This window comes from Aspergillus thermomutatus (genome assembly GCF_002237265.1).
Source record: "Aspergillus thermomutatus strain HMR AF 39 chromosome Unknown NODE_3, whole genome shotgun sequence".
NCBI classification, from domain to species: domain Eukaryota; kingdom Fungi; phylum Ascomycota; class Eurotiomycetes; order Eurotiales; family Aspergillaceae; genus Aspergillus; species Aspergillus thermomutatus.
The window spans coordinates 216082-236569 of NW_020798051.1; the positions used below are offsets into that span (position 1 = coordinate 216082).

At 49.7% G+C, this 20488-nt stretch overlaps 4 protein-coding genes across 4 annotated transcripts; all 4 read left to right on the top strand.

Annotated features, from left to right (window-relative positions):
- Nucleotides 1-745: 745 nt before the first annotated feature.
- Nucleotides 746-4644, top strand: CDV56_109566 (gamma-glutamyltransferase family protein; the record flags this gene model as incomplete). The annotated part of the gene is made up of 11 exons (XM_026763185.1): nucleotides 746-1149; nucleotides 1207-1239; nucleotides 1294-1554; nucleotides 2271-2343; nucleotides 2444-2770; nucleotides 2859-2892; nucleotides 2948-3107; nucleotides 3162-3741; nucleotides 3801-3961; nucleotides 4011-4144; nucleotides 4196-4644. 11 exons carry the CDS (start codon nucleotides 746-748, stop codon nucleotides 4642-4644), a joined length of 2616 nt encoding a protein of 871 aa, XP_026618875.1.
- A 3148-nt stretch (nucleotides 4645-7792) lies between these two features.
- CDV56_109576 (uncharacterized protein) lies at nucleotides 7793-9331 on the top strand (the record flags this gene model as incomplete). The annotated part of the gene is made up of 1 exon (XM_026763195.1): nucleotides 7793-9331. The coding sequence occupies one exon, from the start codon at nucleotides 7793-7795 to the stop codon at nucleotides 9329-9331; it is 1539 nt and encodes a 512-aa protein (XP_026618876.1).
- Nucleotides 9332-9387: 56 nt separating this feature from the next.
- On the top strand, nucleotides 9388-10542 carry CDV56_109582 (putative pre-mRNA splicing factor; the record flags this gene model as incomplete). The annotated part of the gene is made up of 1 exon (XM_026763201.1): nucleotides 9388-10542. The coding sequence occupies one exon, from the start codon at nucleotides 9388-9390 to the stop codon at nucleotides 10540-10542; it is 1155 nt and encodes a 384-aa protein (XP_026618877.1).
- Nucleotides 10543-11439: 897 nt separating this feature from the next.
- Nucleotides 11440-14088, top strand: CDV56_109584 (uncharacterized protein; the record flags this gene model as incomplete). Its single annotated transcript, XM_026763203.1, has 1 exon — nucleotides 11440-14088. One exon carries the CDS (start codon nucleotides 11440-11442, stop codon nucleotides 14086-14088), a length of 2649 nt encoding a protein of 882 aa, XP_026618878.1.
- Nucleotides 14089-20488: the final 6400 nt, after the last annotated feature.

Genomic DNA, 20488 nt, shown 5'->3' on the forward strand with positions numbered 1-20488 from the left:
CATCTGAGGCATAGTATGATTTCCGCCTCAGGCATCAACTAACACCGGAACCGGGTGACTCCACTCGGCTCCAGCTGCCTCCGCATTGACAGTATCTCCTGTGGTTCACACGGTTTGCAAACGCCATTTCCCAGCCATCATCCTATGATAATTGGGGTAGCCATCTTATCCACGGATTTCGGATTGAATCATTGCGACTTGCGAGCCGTGCTGTTGAATCATTCTCCCAATCAGAGCATACCTTCTTGACACACCAAACACCGCCTACATCAGAATTAGTTCCTGAGACCTTTCGCTCTCAGATGCCATCGCGTCGCAGTCATACTAAATCCCGGAAGGGATGTACTAACTGCAAAAAGCGGCATGTCAAATGCGATGAAGCGCTACCCAGGTGTGACTCCATTTCATCGATTCTTCCTTTGCACCAACGACTTTGATCATTCAGCGCCATGCTGTCAAGGCTGCATGTCAATCAACCGGTCCAGGAATCGAATGCTGACTCGATTACAGCTGTGGGTTATGCAATAAACGACAGCTAGAATGTATCTATCCATCAACGGCCAGTGAAGTCGACAGCCAACATGCATCTACCCCACGAGAGATCATTGACACTACGCCCCAAGAGTGGCCCTTGTCTACGAGGATGCTCGAGATGAGGTTGATGCATCATTATCTGACAAAGACCTATCATACCCTGCATCAAGGCAAAATAGATGCGACTCACTTTCAGACGGTCATCCCGGAAATGGCCACATCCCACCCATTTCTGTTGGACAGCTTACTTGCACTGACAGCTCTGCACCTAGCCTTCCTGAACCCGGATGACAAGCGCCCGTGGATGGAAGCTGCTCTCAAATATCAAAACCAGGCATGCTCGGTTTTTAGTCGGGTTCTCGTGGAGATCTCCCCAGAAAATTGTGGGCCTGCCTTCCTCTGCGCGGTTTTCATCCTCCTATGTGCGACTGCATATCCATGCGTCGCCGGGGATACTCATCCGTTTGATCCACTAGCCCAGGTCCTGGAAACTCGCCGTCTCCTTGTCGGATGTGCTTTTCTCTACCATCATCTGAATCGACATCCAGGGCAACTGAAAGAGTGGCTGCGGTTCCCGAACGATGTGAAACGGGAGGAAAACGTCACATCCCAAGGGTGATTTACCATTCATTCCTTCGCAGTGCCTAGTATAATAGCTAATTCTGGCTTCAGGACGTGGAATTCGAAGCTTGTGCCGCTACGAAGGTACGTATCTCCCTCCGCCTGCATCTTCGAATGGAACGACTGACACCGTGCAAGTGCTCTTTTAGATTCTCTCCGACAAGTAGCGGCTGTCATGAACGAGGCCAGTGAACCGCACCGGGCAGCCTACCAGGACACCTGGGATTTTCTACACGATGCCATCAGTTTATGGCCATTGGGAGGTCCTCGTGGAGGCATCATATCCTGGCCCGTCCATATTGGTGAAGACTACATTGCCCTGTTGAAGCAGGGAGACTGGATCGCTCGTATATTATTTCTACACTATGGAGTTGGCATGCATCTCCTGTCCGATAAATGGTATGTCAGCGATTGGGGGCGTCGCTTGGTGGCTGCTGTTTTGCAGCCTCTACAAGAGATTCCCTCAATCTGGACCGAAACCATCATTTGGATAAGACAGGCAGTCGATCTTAACGGCTAGTTCCTCATGACAAGTCGAAATGACCGCTATCAGACCCGGCAAATACAGTCTCTGGCAGACTGAAGATCGGCATGCCTTGAAGCGCAGGTGCAAAGATTAGATGTGCACACCAGCACACGGTGCTTCCAATACATCAGAAAAGGATCGGCGAGCCAAGAAAATGCAAGCTTCCACACAGCAGTATGTGACGATGCAGCATGCTGCTTATCTACCTGCCTTTTAAGGTATTAATAGTCCTCGAGTTTTTCGACGAATGAGGGACGGTGCCTGAGGGCCTGAGTCACGATTCCTGTTGGCCGAACCGGAGATGGAACGAGGGGAAAAGATAGGTACGGTACTGGAAGGGAGACGCGGACGCTTATCAATTGGCATACGTGCCCACGCGACCGCTTATCTGTGGGGATTTCTAATGTGAGTCGGCTTTTCTCTCCCTTGACTTTATCATCCTTTGTCACTTCTGTTCTCCTCATTTTCTGTTATCTTCAATATTATTACTGTCGCATTCCTATCCTGATAGTGTCCGTTCAGCCATTTGCAGTCTCTCGGTACGCTTCGGAGTTCGTCCTATCAGTCAAAATAACTACGGACTCCGTAGCGCATCGGGCCTCGGCGGCTTCGAGATGCAGGGGCCTAAGTCGCCTAGTATCCTGCGAGATGTGGAGAAACAGGTATAGTAGTCCACAAGCCATGCTTCCCCTCATTTTCTTTGCATATCGCGCCATTTATTGTGGCATTTGAACCAAAGCCTAATTACGATGATGCCCCCAGCCACTGTTGCGTTCTTCTTCTTTAAATACCCCCGTCGGATTGAGCGATTCATCCCAGTCGGCGACGCGCAGACCGGATCGGGCTACAATAATGCCTGGACTTCTGAGGGTCACATTCTTGGTCACACTACTACTCTTGGTGTTGGTCATACATGTGCCTAATGTACTTACTTCACCTTTGGAGCTTACGTACCCTAATGCCAATGGTGGGAATCATCAAGGTCATCATGTAAAGGATGGGAAGCGTGGGGCAGTAGCCAGTGAGAGTGCTATCTGCAGTCGCCATGGGATCGACATTCTAGAGTTGGGTGGGAATGCTGCCGATGCTGTGAGTTCTTCAAGCTTCATCCTTGTCCCATCCATAAGAGAGCACCAATCGCGAGTCTTTCTGGGTAGTACTAAGCTTTACGATACAGCTGGTCGCGACAGTCCTCTGTGTCGGAGTAATTGGTAAGACGCCGAATTGAAAACCGGACTAGATCAATCGGACTTATTGTATTCTCAGGAATGTACCATAGTGGGATTGGGGGTGGTGGCTTTATGCTAGTCAGAGCTCCGAATGGTTCCTTCGAGTTCATCGACTTCCGTGAGACAGCTCCGGCTGCCGCATTCGAGGAGATGTTCAATAACTCAACTGACGCGTCCACCATTGGCGGCCTAGCTAGGTAAGATTCACTTCATCCTGCTTAATAGCGGAAGAGAACTAATGTGTGTTCAAGTGGTGTTCCTGGCGAGCTGCGTGGACTGGAGCATCTTCACAAGAAGTATGGTTCATTGCCGTGGTCGGTCCTGGTGCAACCTGCAATCAGAACAGCTCGTGAGGGCTTTCCCGTTGGCCGGGATCTAGTGAAGTACATGAAATCGGCTGTTGGTGATGGCGAGGACTTTTTAGTCGAGAACCCGACATGGGCGCTCGACTTTGCTCCCAATGGCACCCGAATTGGACTTGGAGATATCATGACTCGGAAACGCTACGCTGATACGCTTGAGACCATCGCAAACAAGGGTCCGGATGCTTTTTACTCAGGACCGATCGCGGAGACAATGATCAACGCGCTGCAGGCCGTGAACGGTACCATGACATTGGAAGATTTGCGCAACTATACCGTAGCCATTCGAAATGTGTCACAGATTGATTATCGTGGGTACCAGATCACAAGCACATCAGCTCCCTCGAGTGGTACTGTTGCTATGAGCATTCTGAAAATTTTGAGTACTTACGATGACTTCTTTGCTCCGAGTAATGTGAACTTGAGCACACACCGACTGGACGAGGCCATGCGTTTTGGATATGGTGAGGTATGTTGAACTGCTTTCCTCAATAATCAGTCCTAGAAATGTACTAAGCAGAGACTAAGAGAACTAATCTCGGCGACCCGCTGTTTGTTGCTGGACTGGATGAGTATCAGGAGAACATGCTGAAGCAATCCACCATTGATGAAATCCGACGAAAGATCTCCGATGTCCGCACACAGAATGTGTCTGCCTACGATCCGCAAGGAATTGAGAGTCTGAATGAGTACGAGTATCCTCTGTCTTCTGTTGAAGCTCTTTACTAACAAGCCCAGTGCGGGTACATCACATGTGGTAACGGCAGATCATACAGGCCTGGCGATCTCCCTTGTCACAACCATTAATACCCTCTTTGGCAGCCAAGTCATGGTTCCTGAAACCGGAATCATAATGAACAACGAAATGGATGGTAAGTGCTGCACCATGTGATCCCACTCAGCTGAACTAATTTTTTCTTCAGATTTTTCCGTTCCTGGGAAATCCAATTCATTCGGATATATCCCTTCAGAAGCGAACTACATTCGCCCTGGAAAACGTCCACTGTCTTCCATCACACCCGCCATAGTCACTCGTCCTGATGGAAGGTTATTTTTTCTTGCTGGCTCTGCTGGTGGTAGCAGGATTATAACAGCCACAGTGCAAAATATTATCCACGTTATTGATCAAGGGCTATCGGCAGCGGAGGCATTGGCTCAACCCCGTTTGCACGATCAGCTGGTGCCAAATCAGGTCAGCTTCGAGTATACCTATGACAACTCAACAGTCGATTTCATGAAGTCTCGTGGTCATAATGTGACTTGGGTCGCTCCAGGTCAGAGCACGGCGCAGGCCATTCGGGTTCTGCCGAATGGGACATTTGACGCCGCTGGAGAGCCTAGGCAGTTAGAATCCGGCGGCTTCTCGATTTGAGTATTGCTGTGGAAAACAATTTTTACGAATCATGCATCCAGGAAGAGCATAGATGCAGTCCAGGTGATAGCACACCTCTAGGACTGTTTGGCTGGCACGAGCGTTCTGAACGGCGGATTTATATAGAGCATACAGTTTTAGATTTACAGCACTTTATATTCATGTATATGCGCGGAATGAAATTACGATTCTTGACTTACTATTATCGCGTCCTCGTGAGGCTAGTCTCCAAAGGGCAATTCTATATACTACTGGTGATACTTCAAGGGCAATGATACAGCGACACCCTCCAGGTTCCAGCGACACCCCCCTTACCTGATTGGGTAAGATTTGGTCATGTGATCACCGCGAATTTGAATTCTACCGCACATGTAATCTGCGTTTTAGGCTTAGCGCCAGGGCTCAGGGCCTACTACCTAATCACCTAACTACTACGCCAGGAAGTACGCAGCAAGTATGCAGTAAGATACATAGCAAGATACATCCACCCAGTGAGATCCGTCAGTGTTTAAATACACGCAGGAAGGTGGAACAGTGAATTACGCGGGGAAGAGGGAGAGAGAGGGCATGGGCGCAGGTGCAGGCGTGGAGGCAGTTAGCCATCTAGCAGTCAAGCAAACAGTCAGCAATCTGGTGATCAGCCTCAAGATACACAGCAGTGAGGTCGCGGAGGGTAAGGTCGCGGAGGGCGTGGGCGTGGGCGAAGCCGCAGGCAGGGGCTCACTACAATGGCATCCCAGAGGGCATGACAAGCGTTATTCAATTTTAAATAGAGGGTTCTGATTGGTTAAGAGAATGTACAATTAGATTGTAGAATTAGAATAAATTCAACCTGCGAATCCTATCATCAAATTTATATGGTAAATTGAATTGTTTTCATCCTCCGCTGAGTTCGCTTCCCAATTCGCGGTGATCACATGACCAAACCTTACCTGATCAGGTAAGAAGGGTGTCGCTGGAACCTAGAGGGTGTCGGTAAGGCGCCAGGGGGTGTCGCTATATCATCCCCCTACTTCAACTGTGCACAGCCTCATTTGTCTTCTCTGCTGAGTCATTTATGTAAGAAGATTCTGATCACCTGACCTTCCTTCTTCCATATAGCTGAGTTGTGACTTCATTTGGGCGTTCATGCATGAATCTCAAGTCTGCTGTTCAATTCCTGATAAATTTTCTCCTGCGAGGTAAAATTATTTTCGTTGAATCTTGAAGGGTTTGCTCAGCCGACGAGAGACTGGCCAAATGACATTGTCCAATGATATATTGGTGGACGAAGCCGGTCCAACTGTTGATGAAAATAGTACAAGAAGAGAGGGTGCGGATTCTGATGACATACTTCCACAATTATATCTTGTCAGTGGGAATAACATTTCGCAGACTCATATCCTTCCAAGGTTCGCATCTTAGTATGCATCAGGCGCCGCTTACTCAATATGATGTATTAGATCGTTGCCAATAGTGATGTGCTTCAGCCCAACAAGCAACAATTAGGAGATGCTTTAGACCAAAGTAGAGCATACTGGTACCGGATTGCAGCGATAGCGCTCTCCCTTCATGATAATGGCATCGGGGTAGAGCAGACGAATCCTCACCATATGCTCTGGAGAGTTCCCAAAATGAATGCTAAACCGCAGACAACTTATGCACTTCAGATCGGTGCATGTTCTAGTCAAGTACCCTGTTTCCAAGCATCAGCTAATTGGAGATTGGTCGAGTCTGCACACTGCGGTCATGTTCAGAATGAGAGGACAGACACCATGCTTTTGCACCTAGGTACAAGATCAGCCATTCCATACACGTTCGATGGCAACAGTTACTGCCAATGGATCGGCTCGGAGGATGAGGTTGCCTCCGGTCCAAGCTATCTGTCAATTCTCATTCTAGGATGGTGTTACATTCTCTCTGCCCATCTGGTCGAGATTCGAGGTCAAAGTGCTACAATGCAATATGCAGAATCAAAGGCACGAGGTTTTAACGAGGCCTACCGGGAAACCATGTTCGCAAATGTCGATATTGGTGAGGCCGACGACGACACAATCTTGTGGTGGTCATCTATTCTGGCGCCTGATCAAGGCTGGAGGGCAGTTGTTCAGCATTCTGATGAGGGCGACTTTCTCGCGCCGTGGTCCTTACAAAATGCTTGCAAGCATCCTTTATCTATTAGATATCAGAGAAAGGAACCAGTCGGAAAATCGTCTTCTTCAGCTATGTCATCCAACAGAGCCTATGAAACTCTTGCCCGCTTTGCTCTTTTCCACAACCTGAGAAGTCAATTTCTTATTGCTTTTGCCGCTGCTATCCTAGTGTCAACGCATAACTGTCACGGTTCAAGTCTCCAACTGCCACAGCCAACACACACAGGCAGTCGATGTCCTACTGTTCCAACAAATACCATACCCTCAGAATGGGCCATGCTGCATGAGAACCTTCCTTACTATATGACTCTGAGTTGCAACCCAGAGGCTGTCATTAACAGCGTAAATGTTAGGCTTAAGGTGTGACCCAAGAGTTACGTTGGGTATCTATTAGTAGCCTTTCTCTTATGATTGATTCGAATCTGATCATCATGATCGATTGACATGTAAACCTTGGCACTGGACGTGTCGCCTTGTTAGACCTGGATATCTCCAATTGGCCCGTGCGCCGCCGCTTCTCCGCGTTGCCTGTTGTGGCACTTAAATTTATTTCCAAGCAGCGGTGTTACTCAGAATTCAGCTCGATCGACGTTGTAAGGAATTACCAAGGGAGCAGGACTCTCTCAAACTGATAAGTCTAAGGCTTTATTTTTTAGGCATTATTCCTGTTTTAAGCCTGTCAAAGCTTGAATCAAAAGGTTTCTGCGTCAATGACCCTTGCTGCCCCTTCAATATGCGGAAGCTATAGCTTCGCATAGTATTGTAGGGTGAAGGCAGTCAGATATGACTGAGGTATGCGTTCCATGTCAATGGGTGAATGTCTGAAATTCTGAGTACAAGCATTATTCACTGACACTTTCACATTTGTGTTACCCATGAAAAGGCATCACCTAGACAGAACCAACCATGTCTAACATCACCTACAACACTGAGACCTACTGCTTCAACAACTACAAGCACATCAGATCACTTAACAACATAAGAAAATATCACAATAAACTGTGACCGAGTCCGCAATGTCGCCTCACGCTGTCTCCGTCGTCATCTCCCCTCCCACTGTCGACTTAGACTCCTACGAACCCTTCGACGAGGAATACATTCGCACCGTGGACGAGATCCTCTCGGACGAACCTAGCTTCGACGCCTCATTTGATGCATACAATGACGGGTTCTCCATGGACGGGGCGAATGACTACCCACAGCGAGAGCGCAAGACGGGTCGAGCCTCTGTCGGCAAGAGAACAGGACATACACAGAAGAAGTCGCCTTACTTCTCGACGGGCCAGATGTCTCAGCGGCGCTTCGGATCGAAGAGAAGTATTACCAGAACTGATGTCGACGACGAAGACGAAGATGAGGACGAGGATGACCTCACTCCTGCCACGTCTGTCGAATCCGTGGAAATCCAGGCAGCCGATAGCGACACCGAGAACGAGCACCATAAGAACGCCTACGCTAAAGCCAACGGGAATGACGCTGTTGACGATGACATCGCCGAGGAAGATATGGTCTTCGCGTCGGTTAGACCAGAAGCGCGGGCTCGCTTGCTGGACTTCATTGCGTCACATCCATTCATGCGTGGTGGTACATATCCTGTGAGACGGTCCAAGAGACGGACCTTTGTGTGCGAACTCTACGAACAAGCGAAGTCGACTGGCATGGACGAGAGCTCGATCGACAGGTTGACAAACTACGTTAGGAAGACATATCTCGAACTGTATGGAAAGGAATATGTCGATACCCAGAGCTCAGAATTTGGTGACGAGATTGATGACGTGGCAGAGGAGAGAAGAAGGTCCTCGAAGGGTTCCAAGAAAGATCGGAAGAGAAAGCGCCCGAATGGCGAGAAGGTCAAAGATAAATCCAAGAAGAGCAGAGGGAAGTCTTGTGAGGAGAAGGATACTGTGGTGATGGCCGAATCGCATAACGATGCCAAGCGTGAGGTAATCGATCTTGAGGCTGAGTATCCTCTTGAGGATTTCTTCCCAAGTGCCGCTGCTGAGCCCGATGGTTTGGAGAACATATCACCTGCGAAAGAATTACCCAAGAGCAGGCGCTCATGCGTCAGCAAGCAGCCCGTTCGTTCCTCGAAAGAAGACAGATCGAACGGTTACTCTTTTGTCACGCCAGAGAAACGCAACAACAGAAAGAGCGTCTTGACATCTTCCAAGGACTCTCTGCGCTCGCCTGCAAATTCCCAGGAGGACCCGATTTGTCTGGGAAGTGACTCCGATGGACCCAAACAATCAGCCACAGCTGCCTCAGTCGCGCACTTGGCGAATTCTATTCCTTCGAATAAACCGGAAACACGCAAAGAGAGCACGAGACTCAGGAAAGAGAGGAATCAGAGAAAACGCCAGAATCGCAGGAAGAGAAAAGCTGAGAAATATCGGGAAAGCCTGAGGGTCTCGGAGATTCAAGAGCTTGCAGCCGACGATCGTCACGTTGAAGGGGATGCTACGACCAAGAAGATCGACCGGAAGAACGGCGACGATATCAAAGTTGAGAAGAACGTTACCATACTTGATGACCCCTTTTGGACTTTGGATTTTTAGAAACCAATGATTCGCAAGGTGTGACCGCCAGCGATGAGGTGAAGTCAAAATACTTTATGAACCCTCAACAAGTGGATGGTTCAGCGTCGAGTGTTCGCAGCCAGATACCTGCTACCTATTCTGCTAATTATGTTCAGGATTACAGGTCTATTCCTGAGGAAACTCGGCAGCTTTTGAGCGAATTTGGCCTACTGTCTGACTTTCTGGACTTGGACTCGGACTCGGACCTAAGTGATGTGCCGAGTGACGATGGCATTTTGGATGATGATGCTTTTTTGCATGGTGTGATGCAGTCGCCTGTCCAAGGAGAGAGATTTGTGCGACCTGCGGAAGGGATCCCTAGAACTCCACTGAAGAGCGCATTACTTGCAGATCCTCATGTTCAGTTCGTCATGACACTGCGTCCTAGGCCTCCAAAAGTGTCCCCTTACTTCCCAAAGCCGCTCATCGACCCCGATTCCTGTCTGCCTTTCCCCTCAATTGACGCGCCCACATTCGGTTTGGTGCAAGAGCAACTCGCACATGATCCATTCCGTCTGCTTATCGCCACGATCTTTCTAAATCGGACTCGAGGAGGCGTTGCTTTGCCTGTTCTCTTCCGAGTTTTTGACCATTTCCCGACAGTTGATGACATGAGCACGGCCAGTTTCTCGAAGTTGGTTTCCATGATCCATTCTTTGGGATTTCAGAACGAGCGAGCGAAAAAATGCATCAACCTTGCTCAGACATGGCTGGCCCGTCCACCAAAGAAGGGCAGTCGATACCGCAGACTGCATTACCCACGCAAGACGGATGGAGAAGACGTTGGCCGCGAAGAATGCATCGGGGACGACGACACGCGTGTGGCCTGGGAGATCGCACATCTCCCTGGTGTGGGCCCGTACTCGTTGGACAGCTGGCGCATCTTCTGTCGGGACGAGCTGCGGGGACTAGCCAAGGACTGGAAAGGCAATGGCGCGGCATCAGCAGATTTTGTCCCCGAATGGAAATCAGTCTTACCACAGGACAAGGAGCTACGAGCATATTTGACGTGGATGTGGCTCAAGGAAGGCTGGATTTGGGATCGGCACACGGGTGAGCGCAAACGAGCCAGCGAAAAGATGATGCGTGCTGCGCGCCGTGGAGGTGTTGCTCATGAACAGGACGGCAATTTTGTGTTGGAGACGTCGCCAGTGAAGAAGGTCGCGAATGGTCTGACTGCATGGAGCTGAACGGGTCTGGGATTTGATCTTGGTCGACCATGGAAGATGGAGTTGGGTTGCTTGGGAACAGGAGTTGAGGACTTGCGTTCAAATCATAAGATACCCTGTAGAAAGGTCGTTCATAGGGAATATCCAGAAGAATTCTATAATCAGGAGCTTCGGTTTTGTTGCAATGCTGATGAGATTCAACCGCATGGCGAGGCATCAATCAGTTCGTTGCCTGAGGTATAAATGATGATATCGGAAGTAACATGGAACAACAGCAACAAGAACACGTACATTCTTCTCAGACCGAAAACCTCTTACTGACATCTTCTCGATAATTGTCTGAAGTTAAATCTGCCCATCCAGACCTTAGTAACCTGCCCGTCGGGTTTCCATGCAGCACCACGTCACTCTGCCACCCCCAAATTGAGTCCAGGGACTACCGCGGGGAAGAAATGATGATTCCACTCTTCACCGCATAATTCTTCCTTCCCCCATCGAATCTTTCCTTCTCTCTGTCTGATGCACTAATTCTTTGCTCGATCTTCTTGTGCGACTCCATTTTGATCATCTGAATTACTCAGACGGTCAAGCTTTCTTTTTTTATCACATTCTCCCTCGCACGCGACGGCATGATTGACACAAGCGCCCTGCCCGGTATCCGACCAGTGAGCAGTGCGGCCTTCCTCTCAAATTAAGCGCCAGACGACGTACGGCCAACAGACGATCCCACTCCAACTGCGTGGCACAGCATCTCGACCTCCACGAGGTAGTGATCCGCTTGACTTGACTACTATCTTTGACGAGGTAACTAGACGAAACATACAACTCCGATCGAACAGAGACACCGAAGAACCGACGGGATCACACGCCCTGTCATCTTCCCACTCTCCGTCCATCCATCCCAGCCCAGTCCTACCCATGTCGGACCTCTCTCATCCTGTCATGCTATTTCCCTTGAGACTAAATGACAGAGATCGCGATAGGGACCGGGACAGAAAGCCATCCTCCTCATCTTCTACATCGGCCAAACATCGTCATCACCGCTCGTCCCACGGACGGCCCTCCCGCCCTTCAACCAAGGATCGAGACCGTGACGTCTCCACGGCTCACTCCTCCACCACATCGTTGTCTACTTCCATCTCCGCCTCGCGGCAGCAGCGTCGATCCTCCATGCCGGGCGTTGACGCCGCCAGCCGTTCCGCTACGGCCTCCTTCCTCGAGTCGAGGACCAGTCTGCCCTATCCTACCTTCTCGAAAGCTCATAGCAGAGAGGCTGTCAGCAAACCGAGTATTCCCACGCCGGACCCGACCGACTTGACAGAGGAGAATAAAGAGGGTGGGGATGCAGGCAAAAGTCATCGAACAGATAATCAGCATGCGCCTCCCAGTCCGCCCTTGACGAGTCTGGACCAGGGATCTTCCCGCAAGGGAAGCACGGTCGGCGACAAGGAAGAAAAGGCGGCAGAGGAGAAGAAAGAGAAACCCAAGGACCTGAAGACGAAGATTCGAATTCGAGCCGAGTCTACAAGGTCGTCTTCTAGTTTGCGCTCGAAAAAAGAGGAAGCGTCCAAGTCAAGCAAAACGGCGAGACCAGAGACCCCGAAATCCAAGCTATTGAGTCACGACAAAGAGAAGGATACACCGGCTCGGGTTGCAAGCAAAAAGTCTTCCAAATCGAAAATCGCTGATGAGGTCAAGCTACCCAAGCGCTCGTCAAGCCGGAGCACTCTGTCCCCGCCTCGATCACCCGCGACGGTGCGTGATGTTGGGTCAGGGTCGGCAAACGGGTCTGACGCCACCATTGCACCGCATCAGCCATCGATCACTTCCCGGAAACCGAAATCACCTCCTGTCAAACCGCCTTCACGAAATCAAACGCGGTCGTCTATGTCACATTCGTTTGGACCAAGGAATGGTTCGCCGGTCGATATCGCAATTGATTATGGTCGGCCCCCAACCGCTAATTCCACATACGGCGCTCCTCCTCCCCCTCCTCCGCCGCCCGAGGTGCCCGTTTCTATCCCTAGAGTCGACTACCTATTACAGAATGGCGGTCTGGACCACCGAGTACCGAAGACATTACTGGTGGGGCCGGAACACCCAGATCTGGCCCCTCAGCAACAGTTGCAGCCTCCTGTTGCGGCTGCCAGAGTCTTTGATCCGTTCAATCATCTTCTCGATGACTATCAACACGTCATGGCCAAGAACGGCTCGCTGGCTGTGGCGACGGGGTACCGGTCGGTCGCCCGGCGGCTTCTCGACCGGCTGGAAGCAGTGTTTGCGCGTGACATCTCGTCCGAATCGTGTCACTGCCTGATGTGTGATCACGATGAGATGGAAGAGCGTCCATCAGGAGTTAGCTGGGGCGAGGTACTCGAGCTGGTATCTGGTCGCAGGGAACTGCCTAGCTGGCCGCCGTTCATGATGGCCCCATCAGTGGAAGCCGACTTGTCCGGCGACGAGCACATCCCCATGCAGAAGATGGACATTGACGTACCGGAAGAGTATCGTGATCATTATCTCCGGCAGTCGCGCAAGACCAAGGTTGCAGTGGACAAGTGGTTGAATGAACAAGTGGCGCAGCCTACCAGTGCTCCCGAGGAGGTGGATGACGAGACGTTGACCTTTGCAATGCTGACCCATCTTGGCCCAGAGCTGCGTCCGTTGTTCTGTTCGCTTCTAGGCATCACGTCCACGTCGACACCAACCCCACGGACGGACGACCAGCAGCCTCGAGCTAGACCGCAGGCGCTTGTGTCATCTTCGCTCGCTATCCAACGACTCTATCGACTATCCTCTCTGCCGCGTGACCCTGAAACTGCAATTTATATGTTGAACAACCCTGGCATCCACCATGTACTTGCAACCCTTGCTGCAATCAGCGATGATGAATGGGATATCCTCATTTCAGGTCGCTTTGATGGATTCTTGCGCAGTGGTGCCGAGGATCCGATTCCCGGCGTCCCAGGCGCGACTCCCTCACGCTGGAATAGCAGTCGATCGAATACGCCTTTTAGTACTGGGGGAATGTCCCGCGGTGCGACACCGAACCATATGGATGGCGGCTTCAGACCGGCCAGTCAGCCGTACGGCGTCAATTCATCATCGCCTGCATCCTTCGGTGGACCCATTGCGCTGGACGAGGAGACGGAGATCGCAGCCCTCGCTGAGATCGAGCGTGAGATTTTCCTCGGAATGGAAGCCCTCGAGGATGCCTTTGAAGCTCTTCACTGCAAGGCGGAGGCCGTCCGGCGCGCTCTGCGTGAACGCGGAGCAGGCCTATCCCTCGCCAATCAAAACCGCCGCGGATCGTATGTCGAGGCACGACTGGGCACTCCGTCGTCCGCATTGGGGACTTGGGAAAGCGGGACGGAAGATGATGGAATTGACGATGACCGGTCACTGGCTCCCGATGACTCGGCTAGCAACATCAGTTCCAACCGTCGACGACGGCCCAAGCGACGCACCGAACGACGCACACCTGCGCCCGTTGAGGAGGAAGACGAGGAAGACGAAGCGTCACAGCCCAGCCGCCGTGATCGCGATCGCGGGTCGCGAAGGAGATGAACTTTGACAACATTTGAATCAACTCAACTGAAGAGATGATGAAGATCTTTTACGACTCTACCCCGAATCAGTTTGATCATTCTTTTACAGAAGTCGATGGGAAGGCCCGACGACGACGACAAACGACGTAGTTACGATCGCAACGAAGCGTAAGATATGAAACGAGTTGACATGGGACAAGACGACGAAATATGGATTGTACATGTACTTCCGGCAGATTGATATTTCCTGCTTCTGTTTGTACTTTACCCGGAGGTTTACTGAGGATGTTACTCGGCTGTTGCTCTGAATAGTAGTCTCAGGTACTAAACAAGCCATTTGATATCTACTCCGTAGAATGAATAGCATCCAGCACGGGACTCGGACTCTAACCGAGCCGTCGTCAGGTCAGACTGCGCCTTCTGTATGTGATTTTCGACATCCAAAGACCCCCTTTTTGTGCAGGGTCTACAAAGGAAGCACATCGCAGTCACATGAAAACATACCTCCCAGATCAATATCAGAATCTCAAGTCAATGCAAGAACTCCTCATGGTACCAAGTCCTCGTAAACAACAAAAATAAACTCCAGTCACCCAAACCTTGACACATGTAGCCTCGGACGAAGAACCCAAAACAGCTAAGCCGGTCCTTAACTTTGGGAGTCTACACTACAATAATCTTACAGAATGTGGAGTATAGCTCCACGGGTAATTCACCCCTGACAGGGGATGGAATTGGTTCGTTCTCTGTTGAGGGGTTCACAATAGCATTCAATAGATTGACAGCAGTGACTGGGGGGATAGTGTCTCAGTTAGGATATCTAGATAGTATGTCGTCATTCTCGATCGGGAATATGCTCTCTGAGTACGGAGTAGAGGGCGTAACGATAGACTAGGACGTTGATATGACTAAAGCGAACGGTCCCTTGGTCATGGTTCATCCTCGTAAAATCCGGAGTTTGGAACGACGACGCGGACCACGAGTTGCCTCCCATGGATCAGGCGCATGCGATCCCATGGGACTCTCGCGTCTGGTTCCGTCTATGTCGAGACGAGTCTAAACTCGTAAAAGAGTTCGGTATACCAGACATGGACAAACTTTTATGCTCTGTCTTGCTGTTGATGTTGCCAGAGGAGGGTGCAAGCATGACAGTCAACAGCGCATTCTCCATGCAAGTCTGGGAGCGCGATCGTTGCTACTTCGATCTTCGATATCAGCATCGAATCTGGGGTCGACTGTGGCCCCGGGGGGTAGATCTACGAAGTAGCATTCAGATTCAAGAGAATTTGATAATAGACATTGAGGCTTTCAGCCACCAGAATAATCCTGGCGCTGATCATCAAGAACTGCAGTATGCACAATGCGCAGTGAACTTTAAAATGCATCCATCCGTAACTGCGAGAGTCCAAGACCGGCCCGGTTAAGGCTCGTGTAGACTAACTCCTATGGCATCCTGGTCAAGGAACCGAATTATTGGTTTCCTCCACCTAGCAAGACCTAGCTCGCGCAATGGCGGGATGAGCCGACCAAGGCTGGAATTCGAGCCATCAGAGGCTTGACCTCTGTCCAAAAGGTGGAAATTTGGTACCTGTGTATCACTTGGAGATTTGCAGCCGAGGAAGAAGAAGAATAATAAGAGATACTAGTGGAAAGTAACAATCCCCGCTCCCCAGGCGCCCATATCCCTAACTTCATGTGAGATCATGATATACCTTATCTCTGAGATTCACTATCAGGCAATTAGTCACACTTTGAAATCTTTTGTGGCTACTGACTTGCTGCGAGGAGAGACATCCAATGAGTTACTGTGTAGCTGAAGAAATCATTCCAATAGCCATAGTAAGAAAGTCAATGACACTCCGTTGATTCAGCCTTGCGTGTCTACAGAGTATGAAGTCATTTCACCGCGATCTTACCTTCCAGGACTCAGTAGAAGGGTTTCAGAATAATCAATGGTAGAAGAGGAAAAGACCAAGGAAAACGTCAGAACAGACTTCGATACCGGCCAGTCAGTCTAAGGGTAGTAGATATAAACAGTAACAATGAGATGACTGTATACAGCGATTCTACCTGTTCTATGACGTTGAGGAATGTACATTGTACCATAAATGCATGCATCTTACTGCCTCTCGTTGCCCCTTGCGACTTTGCCGGTAGTCGTTCTCTCCATGACTTGTACAGCATCATCATCTTCGGGCAGGGAATCTCCAATAACATCCTACCGGTGTAAGAGATGTATCCTTCGTTTGATATTGTATTTCTACCGTAGCACATTCTTCCCTAACACTAGATGCATTGCTGCATACGATGTAGGGCCTTCTTATTCTTGCGATAGCAATTATCTTCTGCTACGGGTTGTACAGGTGTCTGGATGTCGTTGCTGATTGACGAAAGCGCTTCCTTAGGAGTTAGGAAGATGTTCCTGGAACAAGGTCGACACACATTCGAAGCTAGTACTCACGGAGCAGATCAATATCAATCCCATGTTCTTCCGGTTTAGGAGTTTCTCTTTGGAACGACTGTACGCTTCCAACGTTACTCTTCTCTTCACCAAACCTCTGACCTAGAAAAGGACGGGTAAACCTGGCAAAGAACCCTGATGCTGGCACAATGCGCCTGGAAAAACGCTTCGAAGTTTTACTGGCTGCATAACCCCCTGAGCTTTCATATTCTTGAACATTTTGGTCCTCATGAACAAACAAATCGAATCACTTTCGAAAAGCTTAAATCGTGCGCTTATCTCCAATATGTCATGAAAAGGTCCTTCGGCTTTACCCCCACTCCCATCAACAGCCAAAAAGCTACGAGAGACACAAGCCTGCCGTTGGGAGGTGGCCCGGACGGGAAATCCCCCGTTTTTGTCAAAAAGGGGCAGACGGTTATCTACGGAGTACTGTATCTATGTCACCCACAGTCTAGAAGAGTTCTGGGGCCCCGACGCCAACGTATTTTGACCCCAATCGCTGGGCTGGTCGCAATTATGACTGCCACTGGACGTACCTTCTGTTTAAGGGAGGACCTCGTACATGTCTTGGGCAACAGTTTACACTAACCGTGGCAGGCTACAGCATTACTCGGTTACTTCAGATTTTTGACCAGGCAAAGCTTGTGGATCCTTACACCGCTCCCATTCACAGTCTTGGTGCCACTGACGCGCCAAATGACTGTATGATATACTTTCACGAAGCCCCAAACAGAGCCGCGTGAAACAATTATTCACTGAGACAAGCAGCGGAGAGCTTCCAGGTTGCTGGATACGCCATTGTTGGGGGTTCAGAGGGTCGTATTCGTCTGACAGATGGCCATGATTGCGATTGATCGACTGTTGGTGCAAGTCAAATGATCCTTCAAGCTGAGGCGAGCACTGATAACACAACCAATTGTCAGATACCTGGTGGCTGCAGCCTCATCCCAAGTCTGATAAGACCGCGACTAGACTAGCACTGGAGAAAAATCGAGAGTAATAATGAGAAAAGGAGGCATAACTCAATTATTCAGAAGGTGCAAAGGCAAGCGTGCCCACACAAACACTTTCATTGGCTGTCGTGATCTCTAGAGTATCCAACAACTGAACAGTAAAAGCGCCGTTGGCCTTGTAGACTGAACATGACGACAGCAACGATTGAGGCATTGATCATTCCGTAACTCTTAGAGCAGGCCGAGCGATAACAAGTCTGGCCCTGTCTCAAATAAGTGACCGGTCAAGGTGCTAAAGTTAGCCGGTCCTTTGCTAACGATGGTTAATCTCCGCACACTCGACAGTGTGGTAGTCTGGTGGATAATCTGCAGGCAGCAGACTTGAGCTTCATCTGCGTTATCCTTGAAAAGCCCATCTCTTGGCTAAATCCCGTATTCTGACTTGCGCAGGGTCCTGAGTCTGAGTATTATGAATAAGGTTCAGCATATCACAATCAACCATACCATTGGGTTCATGTTGCGACAGTGCAAGCCCCAACCCGAATTTGATGCTGTCAACTGCACTGACAGTTACAGAACGTAACAGAAGTGTAAACATATTAGCTTCAGCCTATCAGGCTCAATTACACAAGAAAGGTAAAGCATAATAATCACCGTCGAATCATAAATGGGATCAGCAATCACTGCTCACCACGGAGTAGTTGCGAGCAGATATCTGCCGAGTCTGGATTCTAGAAGCATGCGGAGTCCGAGTCCCAAAGTAAACCCCCCCTTTCGATCGGCAGGAGTGCTCCGGTGTACGGAGTACACGAAGTCTTCCCTCGGAAAGGGAAATTGCGGGAGATTGCCGAAATCTGAAAGCTCAACCATCAAGAAGTTGACGTATCAGTATCAGATTGCTGATGAACAGGCTCAAGCTTTTGGGCTACGGCTCCCAGAATTAGGATCGACTGAGCACTATGGCATTAACACGCCTACAAAACAATGAAGTGTCTCCTTGCAACCATGTACAAGTCGTCAGTCGTCGAACCTCTCTGCTTGATCTATCCTATCTTCAGTGCCCACTTCTCCCAAATTTCTTGCCGCAGCAATCAGGTCCCACCAGAACCGGTGAAGCCGAGGCTGGCCTGAAAATTTGCCTTGGGATCTACCGAGCTACATGCCTAGTTTGTCTTCGCGGTTCAAGATTGGTGGGTCGGCGCATCTAGCAGCAAATCGCACTAGATCACTAGTATCACTGCTAATGGTTTTCGTTTATGACATCGACCTTTAACTCGAACTGTTCACCCTTCATTCCTCCGGGTTGACGGTGATGAGTGATACTGTGATAGAGTTTGAGTATCCATGGCCGGGAGAACCTGGCTGAACTCTGCAAGAGAAAACCGCGTACTATTCGAGAACGAGTACGGTTTAGCTCACTATATTGGTCAAGAACACGAGGTATCCACCCATGACAATGTAGTTGTTCCTGTCATAAAAGGTACGCGTTGAGTAAGCGGATAATAAGCAGGAAGCACATGATGAGAGCCATAGATCGTTTCAGCAGGGATCAGTAGCACACTTCGATCAGTGCATGAACAGGAATGGTGATGATCAAGAAGCCCAGAGCCTGGTTGATTGTCAGCTTTGGCTGAAGGTAGTTAGTCCTCTCTAATCAGACTTTAGGACGGAGTACAAAGTACTAATGTAATCACTCATGGCCCGCGTTTGAGCGTTTGAGGGGCCCACCTGGATCCTCAAGAGAAGAACAAGCACTATGCATGTGGAAGGTCAATACGGAAATGATGGTAAATGGAATGGTAATAATGAGCAAAGCTGAATCCAAATAGTTAAAAGAAGGAAATATCAAAGTACCGTAGCACAATAATTCGATTGGAAAAGGAAAAGGGAATCTCGCGTGGCAGCCATAGAGCACGTGACACGAGCGCTTTGGGTACCTGCGCCAGTCAACGTTCAATGACCTTTACCAATCCCAATCAATCGTCCGCATTGGCTTTGAGGCTTGCGCATGTTCTTGATTATTGCTGTCAATGTCCTTGTCAATCGTCCATCATATCCAAGACGTCAACCAATTGTGAGTCCTGAGTTCCTGACTCGAGGAAAATCTTGACCCAGAGAGGAATGAGTTGCGTGGGATTGGCTTGGCTCTGAAACAGCCCAGGCTTTGGCCCACAAATGCGGGGAGAAGCCGGCTTCTTTTCCCGTGTCTCGAAATGATTTGGTTACATTGTGGCTTGGTGGCTACAATCCTACAAGGAAGGCTCGATACAACTAATGTAAAGCATGTCAGTGACCCGTTCCCTAAACATCCTCCCCGGTGCATTGCATTTGCAGTTGAGGTTGTCTTCAAACATGGCATCATGGCGACGTCGACGACTTCGAACCGCAATTCCTCCATTTGAGGTCTCCAGCTAATCATATCACGCTTAAATAGGATATCGCATTAGAAAAGTCACTGCCGCCTGCTCTACGCAGTAGCTGTAGCCCTGCTTTGATGTCAGCGTCAGGGGAAACGTCAACACGTTCGGCTGCCGTACGCGTCAACGCAGAACGGAGTAGTTTCTGGGTAATGCAAGCTTCTCTTGTACCTCCAGTGGGAGTGCATTATCGTTGGGACCAAAACTTCAGGAAACTCTGGATGTTCCCCTTCTCAACACTGAAAGTGTGTTTCCCGATCACAACTGACAACGTAGAGTTCCCCGTGGCACATCGACCGCAATGGGCCAAAAGGTCTGGTTAACTTCGGATTGTACGATATGAACCCAATCCCCCTTTACGGTGTTACTCCAGTCCCTGAACTGATGACCTGACCATGATGGCCTCGAAATCAAAAAGCTTATTTGGCTCAATCGACTCAATGTTGCCAAGCAAATAAGGAAGGAAGATCATCGGCAAGCTTTACCAATACACAGATTCTTCTACTTGATAGTCCATTTGGACCAACTATCGGTTGACTCGCTTCAAGCCTTCATACTGTCCATCTTCAAGTCCTGCAGACTCGC